Source organism: Nomia melanderi, chromosome 9 (assembly GCF_051020985.1).
Source record: "Nomia melanderi isolate GNS246 chromosome 9, iyNomMela1, whole genome shotgun sequence".
In the NCBI taxonomy this organism is placed as follows: Eukaryota; Metazoa; Arthropoda; class Insecta; order Hymenoptera; family Halictidae; genus Nomia; species Nomia melanderi.
This window is the reverse complement of record NC_135007.1, coordinates 9,691,574-9,716,041: the sequence shown is the minus strand read 5'-3', so window position 1 is coordinate 9,716,041 and position 24,468 is coordinate 9,691,574. Positions and strand designations below refer to the sequence as shown.

The window sequence follows — 24,468 nt, the reverse complement described above, 5'->3', positions numbered from 1 at the left end:
ATTCTACGACACGCTATTTACAACTTTGTAACGTATTTTTATCAACGCTCGTTCCCCTAAACGTGGAATTATTGACATTTTCATTATTGCGACGCAATGCTTATGAATCACGGTCCCGAACGACGAAAACGAGTTAGCGGGACTGGTGATAGCTCGATGGGAAAATAAATAAACTCACGCGCGGTTAGTGTTGCCGGCCTTGCGGGAAGTTCGCGCGCACGCAGAAAAGTTAAAAATGCAACGGGAAGTCGATACCCGTCGAATACTTGTTTATAACAAGGGAAAAACATTTTTTCAACGATCAGTCTTGCGGGACCGTGCCCAGAACGGATTGACACTAAAACTACCGAGCAATTAGAGTGACTCCGAATTTTCTATGAAAATTAGAACAATACATGTCTCGAGATTCGAAGAGTCGTCTAGTCTTGTATCTATGGAAATACACAAATCTAATTAAGAATCTCTCGCAAACGCGCCTTCATAATTTGAATACTTGTAAAATAAAAGCTCTGAAACGAGTCAACTTGACCTGTCCCATAGTTTTAGTATTAATACGATCAATAATCTTTATGCAAATCGTGACAATACATTTCTTTTCAGTTTCGTCGTGTATTGATTACAATATTCGAGTAGAACTGATTTTTCAAATCATTCCGGATATTTAACACATTGCGTACCAGCTAATTTTCACAAAACTGAATTTCAATTTTCAGTGAGATCAACTTACATCGCCATACATACAAAAACTCAGATATCACATCGTTATGAAATAGATTCTAAATAGATAATCGGTCCAAATCAAATTTACTATTTTTCTAAATGTTGTGGTAATTAGCAATATTGCATATCTTGTCTTTATATAAAAACGAAATTTCTCATTGCTGCCACTGTTTCGATGGGCGCAGTTCTTTTATTAATGCTCATAAACATTTCTTTCTTTTGTGCATTCAATCCATTCATTTATAATTCGCAATCTGTCTGAGAGACCGACTAACACTCTCTATAACTTTTCGAACGTTGATCTTTATCCATAATTCTCCAGGCTTGCGTGCCCCTTAATAATTCACTAACGCCATGCCAAAGATGCTTTGCTTTAGCTTCAATCTGTCCATACCGTGGACGCAGTTTTATTACAACTAACCGACTAGCACTTAAGGTTTAATAACAGTAGCTCGAATCCCAGCTGCGCGGAATTGTGGCGTGCACGTGAATCGATCTCATTGATTTCAGAAGGGTTGAATATTCATCGGCGCGTGGACGTTTGGTCGAATGTTTCCGTCCTCTGTCGTGCGATTGTTGGCGCGCGGAGGAGAAAGAAGGGGAATCGTCGATTGGGAAACATCGCATCGCGGCGGACGTTTGTACCGAAATTTCATGTTTGCGCGAAATCGCGCGCGCCGCACGTCACGCTGCGTGATTGCATCGATATTCGCGGCGCGACACGATTTTTTTCCTTTTAATTAGTACTTCCCCGTGATTGATAGTATATCGTTTGTTCTGTCGAATGGAACGATTAGATAATCAACGGTTTTCTCGAGTGTCCTCTGCGGGGAATGCAACTTTTTGTCTGGACGTTATACAAGATGTCGCAGAAACAGATAACACGAACGAAAATTCGGATTCGGACGAGAAATCGCGCGAGTATTACGCGTTTGACTTTTTATTATTTAACTGGCAACGTTGCGTTCTCGACGGTGGACGAGAAGTTGACTCCAAGGGGTGTACGCTTATATACAGGGTGAGTCATTCAATCGTGCCACCTGAATCTATTTGCAAACCATTTATCAGGTAAAAAGTGTGTCGAATGGAAGTTACTTGGTCTTAATCGTACCATTGTCGTCGACCCTAGTTTGAGATTTTGTTGCCAAGTAACTTTTGCCTCGAACTTTTTCTTACGCAATAAATAAATGTCGGTAGTACGATTGAACGACTCACCCTGTATACAACAGTGATGGCAGTGGAGTGCTGTTTGCAACAAGGTAGCTTGGGAATTCCTAAGGAGCTGGTCACTTTTTTATATTTAGCGACCGGCTGACCTAAGGTCTCAAAAGTTTCCGGCGATGGAAGGATCGAAGAATTTTTCTTTCACGTCTGGACATCGTTCTCCGTGCAAATACAATTTCAAATGCCCTTTTTCATCCTTTAAAACAAATGCTCCGTCCGTTTGATTATAAACTAGGATAGATGACAAATTTCTAAAGATAACTGTGCAGAGTATTGTTTGCAGAAGTGAGGAACGTGTTAACGATAGCGAGATGATCTTAGCGAGACACTCAAGGAAAATATTCTTCTGTGTTTCTAAGCGTGCGTAAAATGTATTTGAATTTTGCGACTGGAAATCGAACCATTAATTTTCAACTGCTAACACCTTACACAAACGAAGCTCCAATTTATGTTTGCAAGAAAAAAGCATGATCCTTGGTGTTGCTTTAAGAGACACCGCGGAGGATAAACTATACCGAGAGATTATAAAATGAAACTAAACCAATCACGATTGCAAATTCTAGAAGCGTCTTCCTTCTAACGCAAACTTCAGTGTCACGATTTATTCCGGATAATCACGCGATTTCGTTTTAACTTTAAGTGGAGAGAAGGATTGGAAACATTATTGACGCACTTTGTATCCTACGTGCGTCGATTAGGATACTTTGATTCAGCATCGTTTAAATTAGATGTAATAAATGCGATTACTCTGTTTATATTAAACCAAGGCGAATATTATTTCGGAATTATGAGTATTTAAATATTAATTTCTTATTTTGAATAATTATTTGGATAAAAGAAATGATTACTAATGAAATCATAGCACGGTTTGTTTCTCGTGTTTGATTCGAGCTTGTCCAGCTTGTTACATTCGACTTAAGATATTAGTTTCAAATCTTAAAGTTTTTACAATTGGTTCAATTCTTTTCTCAGTAGCTGTTTCAAATTAACACACCTTGTCTGACTATACAATAACAACTGTATATTATTGTTCATATAAATTGACGAAGGCAAATTAGTGGAATATCCTGCTACAGATGTTACAATTGATTTTTTTGTATTTTTCTACTTCAACAAACAGCACTATCATTTGCAACAATCGAATCCTCTATCATTTGATTAAAGGTTACGTTGTAACCTTTGCTTTGTACGACACAAACAATCCCGTTCTACTTTCACAAACTGCGCCACTATGTGCAAGAATCTAATTAGCTAGGCTAATAGGATGTTATCTTTAAAATATGTTGTATCTTGCTGTCCCCTATCATTTCACGCAAATTCGAAATGATATAACCTTCGTTCTGTTTGACTCGAACAAACCGAATCTACTTTAACGCGTTCTACGCGCATTTTTCAGAACGAAATTAATGAAGCCATATAATTCGCCGGCGAGACCTTCTCTTGAAACATTGTATGCTTAATTCTCTTACATCATTCGATAAGAGTCGTAAAAAGCACACGTTCCATCATATGCTCTGACTCGAACGATTCCATTCGATATTGGTCTTCCTACTACTCGTGTCACAGATGCCTGATAAATGAAATTGCTAATTTGTAATAATTAATATTTTTATACATTACATTCCAGATTTATTTATATCTTCTTTTTTCAATCAAATTTTTACATTTTTTGGTACGAACACCGAAACTTCCTTTTGTCTGACTTTGCACGATCCCGTTTCACTCCAAGGTATTACGTGCTTAACGGAGAATACTGTGCAAACAAATTCATCGCGCAATTTTTAAAAACCTTCGGTTATTCTGTGTCTTTTACCAAACGTATTCTCTGTTAGTCCGACTCACTCTATCCTATATCACTTCAGTGGCCAGGTATACGAAAAAATATTCACAATACTTACATTTCCGGTGAAAAAGTAGATATTTTTAGTTGAAGAACGTTCGTGCTTTTACTGTGAAAGACTGCGACTTCCAGAATTTGAAACTCATCTTTTAAAAGTGTAGTTCCTTAATGTGTATTGTTCACAGTATTTACATTCGCCAATCTGAAAAGATTTATATTTTTGCTCAAATAAAGTTCGTATTTTCTCTGTGAAGAATTTCATATTTATGTGCTGTAAATATTGCTTTAAGCGAACTTTACACTTTTGTCACAAAAAGTGTTGCATATATTTGAAAAATTATGGTTCTCGATTGATAATTGTCTTCTTGAAAATGGATTTTGTTAATGTGCGCTTGATTTGTGTGTTCCAGGTACGAAAGGCTCCTCAGAAGGGCGAAGACAGAGGATCTGTCTGAAGTTTCCGGGATCGGTTGCCTCTACCAAAGCGGCGTCGACCGTCAGGGCCGACCAGTCGTCGTTTTCGTTGGCAAATGGTTCCCCGCCACTAAGATCAATCTAGACAAGGTAAGACTACAATTTATGATGCGACCAAGTTAAATTTCTACTGTTAAGCTTACCGAAAGTAGTAAAACATAATATCCAATGGAACTTATAACATTGTTCCTTATTTATCGAAATCATTACTGTAGTAAATGACATCCTGCTTAATTGCACCTTCCTAACGTGTGTTTACGAAAATAAGAATTCGCGCAGATATCGGGAGTTCACTTGGCTACATTGATAGTTTGATACCGGAAGATTACTCGTGACACTACTTATCAGCACGTCACAGTGCAAACCAGAGATAACTAAATTTCCACGTGCAACCAAAGGAAAGCAGAAGTGACTGCAATTACTCGTTTTCATTAAATTCCTTATCTCCCCACTCATTGTCTTCAATTTCAGTTTAAATGTAATTAAACCACTATCTCATTTAATGAATACAAAATGAACATCACCATTATTAATATTATCATACGTCTCAATATACACAATTGAGAAATGAATACAGATGAACGCAAACAAAACGAAACTGAAAGGAGAACAAGAAAATTCACGTGCACAGTTAAGAAGTACAGAATGAACATTATTAATATTATTAACTCCTTGCCCTACGATATACTTCCCAACTATGATCAGTCCACTACTTCCTCATTAATAATTCATTGAGAAACGAGAAAAATCCTGAATATACTCTACACCTGTATTTGCTATAAAGTATAATTATTAATAACAGAAGAAGAAAGTTCCATTTAAGTTCAGACGAGTTCAGCAATATCTATGCTTATTATATTTTCTTTAATTCACGATCGCATAGTCGTGAGCGTTGTTAAACGCTCAATCATCTAAATTGCTCATGAAAGATAGACGCCGATGAAAGCAAATGAAAACGATCCAGAAAGGAGAAACAATACGGAATTTTACATGCGCAACGGTGAGGTTCATTTCCAAGGACTGCCAGTTCCAAGGCTTTATTAATATTCATGCTCGATTGCGAATATCTCGGCGCCCCGTTCCGATCGAAGTCAAATTCAACGTGTTATTGTCAACACCTGTGGGAACGGTCGGAAAGAAGACACGATAAAGGAAAGTATCGGGCTCGAGCGCGAACTAAGCAACTTCGAAATCGATACGCGGCGTGTCCCGTCCGCGGCTTAACCGACCGTGTGCTCGCCTCTTTTATTACGGACTGGCGTGTTTAGCGGTTCTTTACAAGCCGATCGATCCATTTAGCATAGCTCCTAAGGGAGAGGAAATTGGCTCGGTTTTCTGGAACGAAATTGACCGTGTCTCCCGGCTTTTAAGCTACGTCTATATCCCTTGCCGTTATAATCAGCGAAGGTGCCGCCGGCGGAACGTATTTATCAATGAGTTTACCTATTGCGCAATCCGGAGTAATTGAGACGAAACGAGAACGACGGCTTTTCGTTCGCCGTGGACGCTCGGCGTTAATGAAAACTCTTATAAATATTTAACGACCGGATCTCCAGGCCATTAACGCGAACTTTCGTCTTTGCTTTTTGAGGCGGACTGCGGAATATTTCGGTTTGATTATTATCACTCGCTACTCGTGTTGTGTAACTACTGTTCAGAAATTTAAGTCTTTATCGTGGAAGGAAGTACGGTAGAAATATAATTTGCTTCGTTTATTTCCACTTTTAGTGGGTTTACTGGGAGTTAGTTTTATTGCGTCGACTTGCTCGTGTATCACTTCAGAGATGTTTAATTACTTTCTTGACATTGAATGTAACGACAGATTGTGCGTAGCTATTCCTATAGTGACCACTGGAATAGATGGTGATAAAATAAAGGTAAACGAGTTGGAGCATGAACTATTCTTATTGGAAACAGAAACGGAAGGAAAGACAAACATTGGGATACTGACAGTTCGGGCGATATCGAAATTCATGTGAAGTTAAACGAACGTTTTAGAATCAGATTTTACCATTGGTCATTTGATCGGTCACGGTACGTTTACTGTTAATCGTTTTGGATAAATGGAGATTAGGAATTGTAATTTTACCATTTTCCTATAGTTGCCTGTGTGAACTTGAAATATTTACAAGTGTTGTGAATAATAGATTTTTTGCGCACATTTCCCATGATTTATATGATAACAAGAACGTAATTACTGTCGAAGATTGCGTCATATCCATTTCTTTGGAGCTCGATTGCGTAATGGGAAGTCATTAAACTAGCAGACGTGAATATACAACGCGGTGCAATAGTCACTTTCTTACTTATTTCCTCGGAACTTTGTCAACTATAACTAACAATGGGCTTAGGCTTCCTAGCTTAGAATTTCAATATTTTCAAGGCTAAGCGAAGTACGAGATCTTTGTTGCACACGAAATTACGCAGTTTTCGTACAATTGAAAAGTTAAAAGACTACCTGTATACGAAACATTATTTGCCTTTGTTATAGAGATTCAGAGACAAAAATTTCCGTAGCATATACCTACAATTTTCATGACTAAATAATTGATCAAGTAATTTATATCCAATTTATTTCGGCCAAAATATTCACCTACGCATTGTTATCATGAAACTTTTTCAATTAACCTTCAAATATTGAGAACATTGTAACATTACAAGAGAAATAACGTTTCGATGACGTTTTCTATTTCGAAGTTGCTCATTTTTACAATGAATTTTCTCTGATTAATCTTCAAATACTAATAATATCGTAACGAACACAAAGGAAATAATGTTCCGACAACGTTTTTCATTTCGAGATGGTATGATCAATGTTCCCAACAAAATAGAGTTTGTCGCGAAAGGCCTTTCATTTAATAGGAGCTGTCCGTTTGAGAAATCGTGTGCCCGTGTGAGATGAATTGACGGAATAACGTGCAACTTCGAGTGACGAAGCGACACTTAATACCGGATGGGAGGCCGCGCGTCGAATTATTCATTCGATCGATCGAATGTTTGTTCGCCGCGGGTTTATACGGCAGTCTGGCGCGTACAGCGATTGCCACTTGATCGTTTGACCATACAGTGGCGTATTGGGTGGCTGGCCCTTTAAATGATCATCTTGCATCACTAACGTTGCCTCTCGACGTTACGTGGGGTTGAAAGTTGAACGTGAACTGCGAAAGTTCAGGTTCCAATCACATAACAATGTAAATTACTATTGATTATTTTACCCGGAGTTTGTGGCCGTACTCTATTGTCTTTTCTTTATGACACGCGAAACAAAGAATTAATGGAATAAAATTTGAAACCTCTTACATTAGATACATTCTAAGAATAATCACATTTACAAAGTACTTAAGAAAATATATTATAATTTGCGCAATTGAATTAATGAAAACATACTGTTGCTTAATCAAAGATTCTTCATTAAACCGAGACTGAATTATCATTTTAAATATTTTTGCAACAGTTTTAAGATAACCCTCTAAAACGTTTCTCACCCCCAAATTTCAGGGTTATTCTCAACCTCTTCACAGCACAAATAATCAATGAAAAAAATACGTTAAATGGTATAGTAAGAACTATTTTCCATTAAACTTGTATAAAAACCGACATACATCAATTCATTCTACCCCGTTACTAATCTAATTAATTAAATTCCTGTTTTAAAATACCAGCACAACTGCTTTGTTGGAAAAATCGCTCGGGAAAATATTAAAGCATGCGTCTTATCGTATTGTACACATGAATGTATCCTCCACATTATTTCGAGTACATAAAATATATGAAAAATTCACGTATCTAATCCGCATCGTACGATCGGAGTTCCTCCGCTCCCGTTTAAGCCCTGTGATTCTCGAAAGTGGGGTAGATCGAAGAAAGCCGGCTTTGATCGCGGGAAAACCGGGCGATTACCGGGCCCCTATCAGTCGCGAACTACGCAGTCACATGATCCCATTGTACGGATTATTTTCAGGGAAATCGTATATAGAGCCTCGGTAAAAAATAGAAACTCAAACTTAAACAAGATTTAACCTCTTGCCCTATGATTGACACGTGTATTTCATGAAACTACTTCATTCTTAACCACTTGTCTTGCGACTTCTTTCACAACTGTGCTTGTTAAAACTACTTTATCGTTAATAATTTAATGGGGAAAAAAAAATTTTATGATTATTCTGTATCTATGTTTACTCTAAAACTTAAGGATTGATAATAGACAAATAATGCATCATTGATATGGAAAATAAATAAATAACGTTTACGTTTGCTAAATTCGGTTGAAAATTATTATTGTTAATAATTTACGAGGAAAAGAAAACGATTAGATCCTCGTTCTATGTACACGTTTACCCCAATTAGGATGATTAACAAGTGATAACAGAAAAATAGTATTATCACTCTGGAAAAGTAACTATTTCCATTAATAACATTCAGTTGAAAATTTCCATCGCGAGTGTGGCACCGCGTTGTAGGACAACGGCTTAAACAACAGTTCATTAGACGCAAAAGTAGAAGCTATAATGACAATACTTACCAATTCAGTAGCTCTTGGAATTCGTCCGTTCATTAACTATTACAGAATACCCTCCTTCTCTCTCTCGCAAATCGTTGCCATTGCACAGAGACCCGCTCACTCCCAAAACACCCTTAACCCTTTGCACTCGGAAGTCTTTCACTAGATATACTTTAACATTTTCTGATGAGATAGGGACGATATTTTGTGAAACTAACTTGAAGAAATCACACGTTCATCGAGGAACAAAGTTATTTTATTTCAATATTTCTCTAATTGATTTATTATACGTAGTATAATATTAAATATGAAATTGTACAGTTTTACTGTATGATGTCAAGTGGTGAGCGAGAGTCACCTCTCGAGTGCAAAGGTTTAACCCTTTGAAAATTGAAAGGGTTAAATCTTTGCACTCCGAACATTTTCAATGCCTTAATAGTTGATTTCTATAGAGGAACTTTCAAGAATCTAAAATTTCGCTTCGAAGATGGAAAATTACAGATATTCATGGATTCTTTTAATTTCTTCCGTTAATTTGCTTTAGCCGAATAAAAAGGAGAATTGTATAATTTGAAATGAATCGTATATCCGTGAGATTATATCTCTATAGCAGAGCCAGCGGAGTGCAAAGGGTTAATTCGATGATTCTCAAGCACCCGTCCTATATACGCTCACTCTAATTTCTTACGCACGCTCCGACACACTTTCGCTCTGGGAAAAATCGTACACCATTACCCGTACGTGTATCGGTATCATCTTCGCCAGTTTCTCTCCTCTCGTGTCCCCTTCGCTGGCTGCCGGCGCCGCCGCTGGCGAATCGATATTTACACGTCCAGAAATAGACCAACCACGGAACAACTCCCGTGACGGGGGCGCGCGGGCTCGCTCTACCTTCTCGTAGCCGGCCCGCCCTAGAAAAGTTTGTTTTCGTCCCTTCGCGTCACCCTTTCTGCGCGCCGACGAGTGGTGTCCTTTAAAGAAACCTCGACGCCGACGCCGGAAATAGGCAACCCCTTTTGTCGAAGTGGAGACGCTCGACCTCGCCCCGATCGCATTTCGATCCTTTCGTCGCACAGTGCGGTCGCCTGCGGACGAAACCTCAAAATTCAACTATTCGCGTAACAACAATTGATTACCAATGGGCTGCTGAGCAGTCTCTGCTATACAAAGTGATTTTCATTTGAAACATAACAATTTCGTGCATATTAATTCCGTTTCTCTGTTTATATGACGTTTGAATCGAAAGGCAAAGTATCCATTGTCGTTGAAAAAATCTTCGTAATATCCGCATAATGTGAAAATCATTACTATATGTTTAGCTCTATACCTTACAACTTTTGCCTGAAGCATTTTTTTGTGGCACTCATACTTTTTATATTATTGAGCTTTGTCCGGGCGTTTGCCGCACTGTGCGTTGATCTTCCTCGGAGACTTTGCCATTCGTTGATGCAAGGATTCACTTTTATCGACCGCGTAGCTTTTAATTTGTAATTTCTGGAAAATTTAATTCTTTGCGGAGAAGACTGTCTTAACATTAAACGCAACAGAACGCTTTCTGTCAAAGGTTTTCTCTGGTTCTTTGAAGTGTATGTCAATTCCTATATTATCCAATTAATCAGTTGTTCAATTTTTGTTTTTTTTTTATTTTTGTTTCCACTACGACGAATTTATCTTCTAATTTCTTTACCTTCATTTTGTAACCGGTTATCCATCAAATTATCAGGTTCTGTAAATCTAGTGTCACTGAACAGTATTGAGATTTCTTGTCACATGATTATTTCATAATTAATGTATTCAGGAACTGTTATGCTAATGTTTGTTATTTGCATCGAACGTATAGCTTTTATGTAGTTCATATATTCTTCAGATCTCTTTAATGAATGTTGAACAATGCTAAAATTTTCGCTTGCACAAGACAGTAAATGCCTTTAGGACCTGACGGGTATATGAAAAGAATAGTTTGGAACATTGTACACTAATTTATCGTCGAACATTTTGGTTTCTTAAACTATTCTGTAAAGTTCAAAGCAACTGAGACATTTGTTTTATATTTCAATATAAATGGTTTTCTGAATTTTTAAGATTTTTCGAAATTTCGTAAATACGAAAGAAAACAAAGTTTCTCGTTCAAAGGCCGGTTTTCGAGAAAATGAAGCTTGAAAACACGTCGAGCGAGCGTGCACTGGCATTTAAAGGGAGTAGATACGGTAAGTCATGAACAGACACGTTTACCAATTCCTATTCAATAGCGTACCGGTGGATTTTCAACCTCGATTCTTTTTCTCCGCTTATTTTTCCTGCAGAGTACCTGCCCCGTGGTTTCATTCCTTCCAACGCAACTTAAATATTTATACCGGGTGTACTATGTGAAAGAAATCAGATAAACAGAAAGAAAATTACTTAAAACATACTAACAATAAAACAGTCAAACTAAAATCCTTACTGTGTATCTTATAAGATTTTGTAAGAGTACATTTTTAAGATTCTTCACGATATTTATTACATACATAAATATCAAAATCGAAACAAATGAGCATTTACAATTTTTATCGAGAATTTCATAGATGATACTTAGACCTCTTATTATATTTCCCCTGGATCTGTAGTGAGTGATAAATTGTCTGCGGTGTTAAAATGTGATTGTCGAAAGGGCATACAGGGTGATGAAAAATTGAAGTACGACAGGAGGACATGAAAGAAGCGTCACGAGGAACATCTTAGACGAGAAGTAGGTCGCTGTCTGAGATTCAAGGACGCACTCGATCATTCTCCTCCGTCCTCGCTTGAAATTTCAGGTCACACATTCATCAGGCCGAAAAACCGGCAAAAGGGCGTGTTCGAGATTTTTAACGGGGCAGCAGAACGTTTCTCGATTTGTTAGATTAAATCAATTCGAAATACAATGCACCTTGATACGTGCTAGTAAGAAATATTTTCCAAACGTTCGTTTTGAATGAAAATGGATTTTTACCACAGGGAACAAACACTTTTAGAAAATATTTTATGCAATGGAAGAAAGTTCTATTGTGAATCATCCGTATCATAAGAAATAAATAGTACACGATGTAGAAAATCACTGTTTTTCTTCATTTACTTATGTTCGGAGTTGCAACATCGAAACTGCAAATTGACAGATGTAAATTTTCATTCCAGTATATGAATACGACTTCGAATGTCGACATCGTTCGACGATTCTAACATTTCTTACGAGCACGACTTAATCAGGTTAGACTGTTTACCTGCATAATAAAACGAGTTTCATTAACCACAGTCGTATGATAAACTTTGCTCGACTTTATGTTCCCGCGCAATGATTTCGAAGTAACGTCATGTATCAGTAAGAAATATAAGAACAGTTTCTCCTTCATGGTTTAGAATTTATGGCAGTCACGGACTTCAGAATTGGCTTTAATTTATTTAAATATTCTTTAGTATTATAATACTTTATGTTTCCGTCATGCATATGTATAAAGGTGTGTACAAGTAGCAAAACTACTTTTTTGACTAACGAAAATGTGCAAGAAGTGCAGTATATATTATTTGTACTTTTGTACATGAGAAGTATTAACAGCAGCCGCTATTTCCATGTTACACTAAAGTTTACTGTATCTCTCTCATCAACCACTAATTACTTCGATAATAAAACGCTGTAAAAACCACCCAGAGTGAACTAAAATTACTAAGAGTTCCCAATGAAATACACCTAAATTTTAAAGGTAAACTTCATAAAACCTCATACAAAATTTTCATACCACATGCTCATGCTCCATTAATACTCGAGTAACCCTGAATCAACGAAATTTAATTTAAAATCCAATCGAATTTTAATTATCACTAAAAAAAGCCCAAAATTTCGTACGCTCATACCATTTGAACACGTGTCGTACATTCTGAAGCAAAAAATTTCTAATTCCGCAACGGACATATTAAATTTGTATTATTTTTCTTTTGTCAGTATTATTTACAATTCAACACAGTAAGAAAAAGGAATAAAAATTACGGATAATTCCCTGCTGCTCAGTCGATTTGTGTCTTCGACCGCGTACAATGACGTGCGTACTGAGTTTGACGCGCTCGGATGCAAAGTGCAACGAATTCCAAATGAGTCTATACCTATCGCGTATTTCCTCGACATTCTAATTTTATAGTCGGCAGCCGTGGAACGAGATAAAAATTACAACCGCGTCGTGGGAGCCACCGGCGCCGAAAATATACGTCGCACACGTGTAAGTACAGTTAGGAGATGCCTTGACGTCTAGCCCAATCGTTCGGGAGCAATAGGTGTCGTCCTAATTCACCGTTTTGTAGTTTCGATTAGTACGTGCAACCGTATTGATAAACTAAATTAGTCATCGAAAATATCAGGAATTAAAAAATAAAACCAACAAAATAGAGACTTGAAATTTCAACTTATAATCGTCTTCTCAGTTTAATCATTTCGCCTTGATTGTATTTTGGACATTTCCTATAGTTAATTCTATAATCATTATAGGAAAAGCCGAGAAGTCAATTCGGAATATACGACTAAACTTGGGAAATAGTTCTGAGTGAAAATTTCAGTAGAAATAGTGTTAAGACTAAAACTGCCAAGCAGTTAAATGGACTTTTTTTATTTCTGTAGAAACTCCAAGAGTGCGTCTATTGAAACTTTAATTGATTTACAATTCAGATTACGTATTGCTAAATCAACTTCTTTAATCATTTCTCAGAGAAGCATATGTGATCTGTTCAAAAATTGCGGAAAGAAGAAATCAGAAATTCATTTTGACCCGTCTGGTAGTTTCAGTGTTAAGTTAACCATCAAGTGATCACCTAGCAGTATCTATTATTTACGCGTCGAGTTTCGGTAGGACACATCAAAGTTCTTCCCCCTGACTTCGCCGTGCATTAGTCAGGTTTCTGAACAATGCACTAGCACACATTTCTCCACCAACGGGCGCTAATTAAACGGCTGAGATAATGAGACTTCAGGGTCGCAATACAGATAGCGAGAGCTTTAAAGCTGCGTCACGCAAACTTGATTTTACGCTGCCGTGAAATTAGCTATATTACATTTCTTCTTTGACGACACCGGGACTTGAAACGGCGGAAATTTTCTTCTCAAAGAACATTGAGAAAAGGATATTAGATATTCTGTACCCTGAATTGGAAAAAATTTAATTATACAAAAGGGGTTGGAATATGAATATTTCTTTATTTGCACATATATTAGACTCGTGATTGTCATTTGTTATTGTATATGGCGTTATTATCTGTGAGATTGTTAATTCTTTTGATTTTTAACACATTGACTACCACAAGCACCTTCAGCGCTCCCTATAATATTATTTATTCTCTTTGAACAAAGACAGATGCTATTAGAAATAATTATCAATGGTTTCGCATCACTATTTTTATATTACACTAACGTTCTTTCTTTATCGCACGCGTATTGTTATCCATTTCGTGATAGTCATACTTCGACCGTTTTTATACGACTGCCTACATCACCACGAAATATTGCAAAAATCACGATAATACAAAATTATCGCAGCCAATTAGCCTAGCACCATCCTCGACAGGAACTACCCTATCGGCGATGGTTCTAGTTTCCAGGTCCACCACGTGGAGGTTGCTGCGAGGAGATCCTGGGAGGTGGATGGAAATTCAGTTCCATCGACCTCCGTTCCTAATTCTAAATCTTATTTTAAACGCAGTTATCGGTATCGCAGTTAAAAATAATCCCACGGCGGCTGTCTTCTTTCTTGAGTCTGAAATGATGGAGTCTCCCACGGTGGATGACCGACTTCTTTCGCACGCTTAATTCTAACGCAGTTTAGCCGCAATGCATTACTTATATTATACAATCATCGCTGTATATGGGGAGTGAATCAAGGAAGAAGTCCTTGATTCCAGCGTGAGGCGAATCAGAGAAGAAGTCTCTGATTCAGCAATAGCAAAATTGGGGATACAGTCTTAATTCTAACATAGTGTCGCCTTATAAGACTACGCATTGGTCGCAGATATGCCGAGCAATTATCGGACCAAGAAGCAAAGAACTTCTTTCTTGATTCGACGATTGGAGAAATCAGAGAAGAAGTCCCTGATTTAAAAAGGAGGGTGACGCGAGCAAACCGCGATCAACCAGCCAGACCACAGTCCCGAGCTACGGTGCTCTTCCTCTTTCGGATCAGCGGACGGCCACGTGCTCTTCGTAGGCGCCCGTTAACTTCCCAACGCCGGCCCTGCGGCTGGCCCCAGGACTAGGGGCGGATTACGAAGAAGTAGGATCCTAGGAAGAGCAGTGCCGTGAGTCGTCGGCGCGAGCACCACCCGGCTCACGGTGTGGCCGTCATGATCTTACTCGCGAGTCCGAACACCGGGATACGTGAACTGCAGACTGACTGGCATCACACGGCCCGATGCACTTGCAAGCATGGTCAAGTGAACCGGATAAATGGAGACACAGGCGGAATCAGAGAAAGAAGCTAAAGAATAACTACTCGGCGTATTTAACACAATTCGCTGCCATTGGCCTAGCACCATTCTCGATAGGAACTACACTATCGGCGATGGTTCTAGTTTCCAGATCCACCACGAGGAGATTGCGAGAGACCCACTTATACTTTCAAATTTAACCCCTTGCCGTGTAATTGAAATGAGAACCCTCAGACAACACTTCAGTTCAAGCAAGTTTCTATCCGAACTCTGTCAGGTCTGAGTCTAAAGTGTCCGCGACTGCCACGGTCTTCACCTTATACAGGAATTTCCCCCTCCCAAGGAGGAGCTCGATTGACTTTTCGTCGGGTGGTGGATGTCCCGAAAAGAGGCTTCCACAAATCAGGTAATTTTACAACTACCCGCCTACTCTTTGCGCCCTTAACGCATTTCTTCGGAGCACTGGCAGTTGTTAACGCTTTTAAGGAGAAATTTATGGAGTCCGCTTGCGATGTTGAGACTGTCGTGCGAGAACTATGTGGACCAGACTGTCAAACATCTAAAAACGTTGAAGACACTTTCTCAAAAACAGCGTCTTACATTGTGCGTACCATAAATCTCGCTGAACTCTCGTACGCCGAAGGTTTCTCTTCCGGCGCTTTATTAGCCGCTACAACTTTAAACGCGACGTACAAGAAAACCCTATCTTACATGAGAAATACATAAACAAGAAATGTTACTACTTCCGAGTGTGTAAAACATATCCGAGATCACTGTACTTACAAAATCAGAAACTACCAAAATGGTACTACCAGTCACCGTTGTAATTGCGGACCTTTTGTCCTGTTAGAAGCCGAGGACTGGCGATATATTAAGTTGGCAAGAAAGTAATGTCGGTTTTTTAGTGTGAAATAAAATTCAATGTTTAATTTAATTTTTAATTTCTTTCAGTTGTAGACGAGATTACTCGGAATTTGTTTCTGTAGTAACTTAAAAGTATCAACTACCAAATCTCAAGAGAAGCAAATTACAACATTGACAGAAAAATAACGAAACGGACATAACATTATCTGTCTGTTAAAACCGAAATTACTTTCTTTCAGCCCAATAATTGCGTGATCGAGGATTGGCCAGTGTCTCTTTCAGCACTGAGTGCTTCCATTTGAAATAGGGAAATCGTAGATGGGCCAGTGTCTCTTTCACCACTGGACGCTACGATTGGAAAGAATGATTTAGCTCTAAAAAATTTATGAGGTACACTTCGAGCGGCAAAAGTGTACCGTTCTGAGAATGTACTAATACTGCGATTTCAAAGGATGTGATTACTAAATAAGGTTGAACTCAAAAATAAAGGGAATTATTAAATATATTCTGGACGAAAGTTCTACAGTACAATTGTTAAAGTATGTCGCGTTCTCTCAGTTTCGACGCACTGAGAAATGCAGAGGTGGTTTCAGCAGTAATTATACTGTTAGACTATGTTCGAAATTAACTAGGAACCCGATATCACAATGTATCTCTCGCCTTGCGTGACTCGAAATGAACCCCGATGAAGAAGTCGGTGGCCCTTGTATATCAAAGAAATGGACTAAAAACGATGGTGTGTGGGCATGTAGATTTTGTCGTCGGTTGTCCTCTGCGAGAGAGTGAAGGTTTTGTGTATACGAAAGAACTCCGTACATAACAACCCTCTGACAAGATCGGTAACTGAAATAAAAAAACACACGCGACTCATCGATCGTTGTCACATTGCGGTCATAGTCCCGGAGAAACGGGAAGTATTTTTTGGCATGGATGCAGTGGCGGCGCGTATAGGCACTGTAGAACTGCAGCAGCCCCAACTTCCACTTGAAATTATCGATAACAATTAATATGATGAGTCCTTTTTTCTTTAATTCTTTCTTTATACTTGTGCAATATATAATCCTTTAGCTTAATGTCAGTAGCTATCTCCCAGTTTATGAAAAAGTTACAAACATTTTAAAAGAAAGGCTACAAATTTTCTGCAGCTCCACTAATTTTAGCTACGAGCTGCCACTGCATGGATGGCCACTGGTCAACATCGTTCATCATCGTTCAACACTAATTAACACTAGTAAACACTGTTCAACATTGTCCAATAGTGTTCAAGAAAATTTAATAAATTTTCGCGAACAGCCACTCACAATGAACTAATAGTGAAATTTCGGAATCTTTATCGCTGTTTCCGATTTTTCATTACTTATCGACGGTGTTCGACGACTTTCGGCCCTGCTCGCTAACGATCTCCATTATTATTACTTTTAGATATTATTGCTTTGGATTTTGCAACTACGGAATAGACTATTTACTTAATCTTATCGAGAAAGATTTTTTAGAAGTCCCACAGTACCTACGCGTCCAAATTGACCGACAATGCACCAAAAATGCGAAAATATTTTATTTAGTTTATCATTTATTTAACACTGATTGAATTTGAAATTAACATCAACGAAATGAATATTCCATTACAACGTACTTAGCCTTAATCGAAGTTTCATTTTAACATGAACTGAATGTAATATTCACCAAAATTTATATTCCATTACCTTTTTCTAACTCTAATTTCTATTCAAATCTAGGCACCTCCGTATTTGTATAAATCTTAGAAGCACAGGCCGGGAAAAGTGGAAATTAATAGCAATTCTTGCAACGACGGTTTATGCTCGAAGTTCTCCGCGTTCCGCCGGCAGCGGAATTATGAAAAAGTATTTCAAGTTCGTGCATACCGAATCGATTTGCATTCGAGAATCCGAAATTAACGTTATTACATCACGCCACGCGAAACGTTGGATCGCAGCGCCGCAATATTTGCATACTTCTTAATCGGAGCAACGAAATCAGAATGAATCATCGTTAAAAGGAACGCGACTCGATCGCGCAACATATTTCGCATAAATTTTTTCTCCTTTTTTTTTTCAAGTTCCATAGCACGCCTTCAGTCTCGTTCAATCAAGAGCTATTCTTTTAGCGTACAATACGATCGCGAGTTAAATAGATTTCGTGCTGACGTCGCTGAACTCGACCTCGATTGAGAATCGAATGAATCGTTTTATCACTCGACCTTCTCCGACACTTTTAAACGAATCGAAGTTATCGGAGTACTCTAAGGAACGTTATGAATTTCAAACATTAATCCGCGAGATCGTGTGCACACCGCGAATCTCCCTGGAAAATTACATTCCTTCGAAATAATTACGTCAGATATCGTTTCGTTGAGAATATTGAATATAAAAGATATATGTATTAACCTTGGAACAACAGAAGTTTTAATACGTGATCCTCATAAAATTTGTAATAATAGACTTTCTTCGATTTCTTCGTATATTAATTGTAGTATTGAAGTGAATCTATTTATTTTTCAAATCATCTCGGATATGTAACGCTTTTAAGATATCAACAATTGCAAAATATTTGAGAAATCAATGATACTGACAGATACGGTTATTCTAATGTTAAAGGCTTCTTTAGATTCCTCAAATTCTATTCTGCTATGTTTCATAGGAATGTGTGAATATTATTGTAAAACAGAATATAAACTTCAATGAACGTTTAATGAACCTTTTATCGTATCTCTAACTTAATGGAATCTTCGATAAAAGATATAAATTAATAGTTAATTTGACGTATTAAACGTGAGCATTAAAGAAACTCTAATTTGCACAGAGACAGGCACTGTAATCGTAGAAATATAAAAAACACAGTGTAACTGTCGGAATAATTTTTATTTTGATTTAAGACGCGTGTTCTATGTGTCATTGTTCTACGAACGATTTTCCACGTTCGATCTACAACAGAAATAATCAGAGGGAAGGTAACTGAAAATATACGACGGTTTCTCGAGCATCTTAATATAAATGTTTATTCTCGTTCGTCGTTGATCCCACCGGAAATATATAACAAACGCAACATAGCAAAATGACGTAAAATATAAACGCACGTGTGAAACAACGAATGCAAATGAACCTCGTAACGCGTGCAAAATTGCGTTTCCGATTTATACACAAGTACAGTCCCCACGAAAGGTGAGTTAACGATTCTGCGAATGTGACTATTATCACTTAAAATGTCAAATTCTCACTTGTCATTCGTCGTAAATATATTTCGAATTTTTCATTATCGTGTTTGCGTGTTATTATCGAAACTATAATCGTTGTTTTTCGTCAGTCTTTGTAACAGTTTCATGAAGGCATTAATTTAATTCTCGAATCGACTATAAATCCGTCTCGGTAATGATGACACAATTATTACGAGTGCCTTATTTAGAGGGACGATAATTGAGTTCTTCGAATATCAGTGAAACACTTGAAATTATCGTGTATACCTTCCTTATACACCGTTCGTCACCTAATTCTGCTATTTTAAATTATTTATGAACTAAAATGTTTCGCGGTAAAAATGATAAAACTTAATCATTGATTTTAATGAATAACACTTTAAGCATTATGTAAATACACGAGAAACCATTTAAAGGATACCTTGAAATCGGTAATAATCATTTCTAAACGAGTCACGAACGGCGCGGTAAAAGTTACGCGTTGAAAACCTCAAAACAATAGAACTATTACATTGTACAACCCTCGTAAAACCACACTGCTTTTGTTTGAAACATTTTTGCACGCAACAAACATTTCACCTTGTAAATTTACATGATCCGAAAGCAGAATTAAAATACGACTACCGTTTAAACGATTCATCGTTGTTCAATCTTCAATTAAATTAGCATTTCTAAGGTCACTGTTATTTATGGAAACAATTATTATTGATTCCAAATTAAATTATTGAAAAATTGTTATGGATTCTATATCGAATTATTACAAAATTATTGTTGATTCCAGATTGAATTGTTGAGAAATTATTATTGATTCTAAACGGAATTATTAAAAAGCTATTACTAATTCTAGAGTGAGTTATTGAAATTATTGAAAAATTGTTGTTAATTCTATACTTAATTATTGAGGAATTATTACTGTTTCCAGTTTGAATTATTAAATAATTTCTAGCTAATTCTAGATTGAATCACTAAAAAATTATCATTGATTCTAAACCGAATTATTAAAAAGTTATTACTAATTCTAGAGTGAGTTATTGAAATTATTGAAAAATTGTTGTTAATTCTATACTTAATTATTAAGGAACTATTACTGTTTCCAGTTTATTGAATCACCTCTCGCTGATTCGAAATTGAATTATTGAAAAGTTGAAAAATTATCATAGATTCTAAACCGAATTATTAAAAAGTTATTACTAATTCTAGAGTGAGTTATTGAAATTATTGAAAAATTGTTAATTCTATACTTAATTATTAAGGAACTATTACTGTTTCCAGTTTATTGAATCACCTCTCGCTGATTCGAAATTGAATTATTGAAAAGTTGAAAAATTATTATTGATTCACGCTCGTGTGTCAACCGTTCCTCGAGCCACCCCCGGGTTTCATTGTTTCGCGGAACTAGTCGACGTCACAGCAAGTGCGCGACATTCACGGGGACAAGTGTTTAATGTCAGCGAAGCGCGCTCGTCACTCCGTTTCAATCGATCGGGTCGTTACAACTGGAATTAGCTCTCGGGTCCTCACCCCCGGAGGTCGGAGGTCGAGGAATTGCGGTGAAATCAGGTCGGGGACCGAATATCAGGAGAGAGGGGTGGAGGTTGCTGGTGAGACGGGCGGCTCCAGACGGACCAAAGTTAAAACGAAGGAGAAAGGAAAGTTCTTTTCACTCGACCGCGACGATATCGATTCGATGAGAGCTCTGCGTGTGGCTGCGTATGTGCGTCACTCAAATTTCTATATCTACCGAACACTGTTTCTACCGAGAGTATCAAAGGGCACCTTCTGAAATTTCAACTTATAATTGTACCCTCAGTTCAACCATTTTTCCTCGATTGTATTTTGGACGTTTCCTATAATTCATTCTATCATCGTTATTGGAAGAGTCGAAAAGTCAATTCAGGATATACGACTAAACTTGGGAAATAATTTTGAGTGAAAATTTCGACCGTCGAAGGAATGGTGTTAACACTAAAACTACCGAGCAGTTAAATTGACTTGTTGAAATCCTATAGAAACTCCAAGAGTGCATCTATTGAAACTTTAATTGGTTTACCATTCAGTTCGCGTATTGCTAACTTAATTTCTTTAATCATTTCTCAGAGGAACACCTGTTATCTTTTTAATAATCGCAAAAAGAAATCAGGGATGGGTGATTTTGACCCGTCTAGTAATTTTAGTGTCAAAACTACATGATTTAGGCGAGCTCTAGTAAGACTAGTGAGATACACGCTCAGTGCAGGCTACATTATTGACACCAGTCAGACAAACGTTATAGGGTCGACCCTGGTCAAAATCGTAAGTTAGAGACTGCTCATGAGTGACGAACACACTGTCGCTAATTCGAGGTCAGACAAGTACAAAAATGCTCGTGTCTGATCAGATAAATAAGATAGAGTACAGTCATCGCAGATCCAGCGATGTGAATCATAGCTGACTCAAACGAAAAGAAATTAGCTGCAATCAATGGAATGAAATACTTTTCCTAGTCAGTCGTATAAATATTCGATTGTTGATATGAATTTATCGTATCTTTTATACGATATGTTTCTAAGAAGCATTACTGAACTTTCAACACGTTGACTGCCACGAAAAACTTCAGAGTTTTATGTATCTTTTTTTCTTTTGTAGCAAAGATAAAAATTTTATTATCTATTTACGTACGCTATTGAACATTGTCATTCGACGTCAGTTGTCTGACAAATTGTAATTGTTTTCAAGTAATTTCGAAGCTCCGGTCATCGATGACCACCGTGGCAGTCAACGTGTTAATGCAGCCTGAAACACGTGAAACAATCGATGGCTATTGAATACGAATGAATCAATAGTACTATGCAGGATTTAAATCATCCTTAAGTTTAATTATGACGTTATTCTTACCGTTAGTATGCTCCTGCTAACGAGAACGTTCCTATTTCTGTTACAGGCGCTGCTGTACCTCATACAGTTGCTGGACCCGATTGTCAAAGGCGACTACGTTATTGCTTATTTCCATACGTTAACGACTAACAGCAACTACCCCAGCTTACACTGGTTGCGGGAAGTTTACAACGTGCTTCCTTACAAGTAATATTCGTCGCATGTTTATTATTATGTCTATTTTAATATTAAACGTTTTACCTTGATTCAGTAATTTGATAATTACGTTGATCTGAAGAAACGACTGATACTAGTGTGATTTATTGGCAGAAAATAATGATTGTAAATGATAATTTCATTTTTATTCAATTTATCTTCGATGCTAATAAATAAGTCGAGCAAACAATTATCTAAATAAGAAAGTACCATTTTTATTTTAATTGAATTCTTTCACTGTTGTGGAGTTCTTTTCATATTGATTTATGCAATCAATTTCTTTTTTGCGCGTTTATTCTGAAACCTTAATTATACGCACTTCGTTAAATTGATCGTTGATGCATAATTATTCCCGTGTATCTCCAGTATCGGCCGCCTATGATTAGCTGTTCTAGGTTACGTGCGTCGTTATTCACGCCAATTAATCTAATGAGTAAAGATGAATTATTGGAACAAATAGATGGAATAATTTCGTTTGATTGATGAATGATTATTATTTGAATGAAGTGTTCGGTCAACGAAATTTTATTCGGTTAATTATTTTAGGTAATTATTTGACACAGTATCAGTCCAATTCTATAATAGAATTTCATGTTATTAGATAAAATAGAATAGAATAGAACATATATTATATGTAAACATATTCACTAGAGATTCGATAGACCTGCATTATATGAGTGAAGGTAAAATAACACATAAAACAACATTTCTTGGTTTAGAACAAGTGAAAAACTTTTAATTTTCTTGTCTCCGATTGGTATCAGCAATTGCTTTTACTGCAGAGAAAAACTGTTACAATAAGAGACAGCAATCGAGACGTTGATTTATCTATTTTATATGTAATACGAACCCACGGCCTTCAGAGCATAGATTTACCGATACACAAAACTGATGCAACAACAACTGCGATTTATTCATCAGTGGTTCAAGCTACAGCAACGTTTTATCATGACTTTTTGTCTTGATAAACAAGTGCGTTAATCACTGAAAAAGATTTAATTTTCAATTTATCGCTACTTTGTGTGGAAAATATTAACTGATTCTTTAAATTTTAGTAGATCTATTAAATGTATCTTATTTATGACTGCATTATTATATTATTCAATGGGAAAGTCAGCGTCAAACATTCTCATTTATAAATCAAACCTAGTGAATGGTTAAAATTCTGTTTAAAGAATTATTTATTATTTTCTTGAGAAAATTTGTAAGACCATTTATTATTTTTTAGACAGTGTGTACATTATATAATCGACTTGTTTACAGATATAAGAAGAACCTGAAACAATTCTACATTATCCATCCAACTTTCTGGACCAAGGTTAGTACTAATGATTCTTATTTATAGACTAGCAAATTGCTTCCGATCAAATTACTAATTATAAAAAGAAATTACTGAAACACAAATGACTACATACACTTTTCAGGCAACCGTCTTGTCAATTAATTTTATATTTACAACTCCTTCCGATAAGAGTGTATTTTTGCATGGTACGGTCGTTTCCTTGCTCCGTTCACATAACAATTATTTTTTATAATCTCAATCCGTGGAGATAAAAAAAACGTAAATAATACACTTGACAGTGAACTGATTTTCCTCATAAACTCATTAATCCAAGAGCGAGTTGTTATGTAAAGACTCATTAATTCCGTAAATATGACTCCAAGCTTATTCATCACTGTGCCGAATATTTCTATGAATTAACATAAAGAGTTAATTATTAATATCGCGAATGGAAGAGAAATATTTTTATCCTTTAAAGTATTAAGTTCTCAGGCTCAAACTTGATATTGTTCGATGACGAGGAAGAAAACGAATCCGACTCGTTTCGAGAGTTCGTGAAACGAAACGGTGGAAAGATTTCAGATCGTAAAAGATTCTTCCCGGTCGTTCGACGCGGAAGTCGATGCAATTGCCGATAAAGTCCAATTTTAAGACGCAGAAGCATTTCAACTAAACGCCTCCATTGCATTTCCCACGTTTATATTGTGTAGCGGGCGAACAATCATCACGTGCGATCCTATCGAATCTCCCGATTACTTTTTCAGTTGCCTGTTCGTAAACTCGGATATAAATAACTTACGATATTGACGCAGCACGTGCATCTCTGGTCAAATCGAAAGATTGAAAGGAGTTCTAATTAACTATAT

General features: G+C 37.0%; 1 protein-coding gene across 4 annotated transcripts in view; it reads left to right on the top strand.

The window, feature by feature from the left end:
* The window catches only part of Gdap2 (ganglioside induced differentiation associated protein 2), a 93,148-nt gene that overhangs the window by 60,738 nt on the left and 7,942 nt on the right, over positions 1-24,468 (top strand). For all 4 annotated transcript variants that reach the window (XM_076370852.1, XM_076370851.1, XM_031990189.2 and 1 more), the window contains 3 exons: positions 4,195-4,348; positions 22,172-22,311; positions 23,584-23,638. In XM_076370852.1, coding sequence (XP_076226967.1) covers positions 4,195-4,348; positions 22,172-22,311; positions 23,584-23,638 — 349 coding nt within the window. The remainder of the gene's footprint in view (positions 1-4,194; positions 4,349-22,171; positions 22,312-23,583; positions 23,639-24,468) is intronic.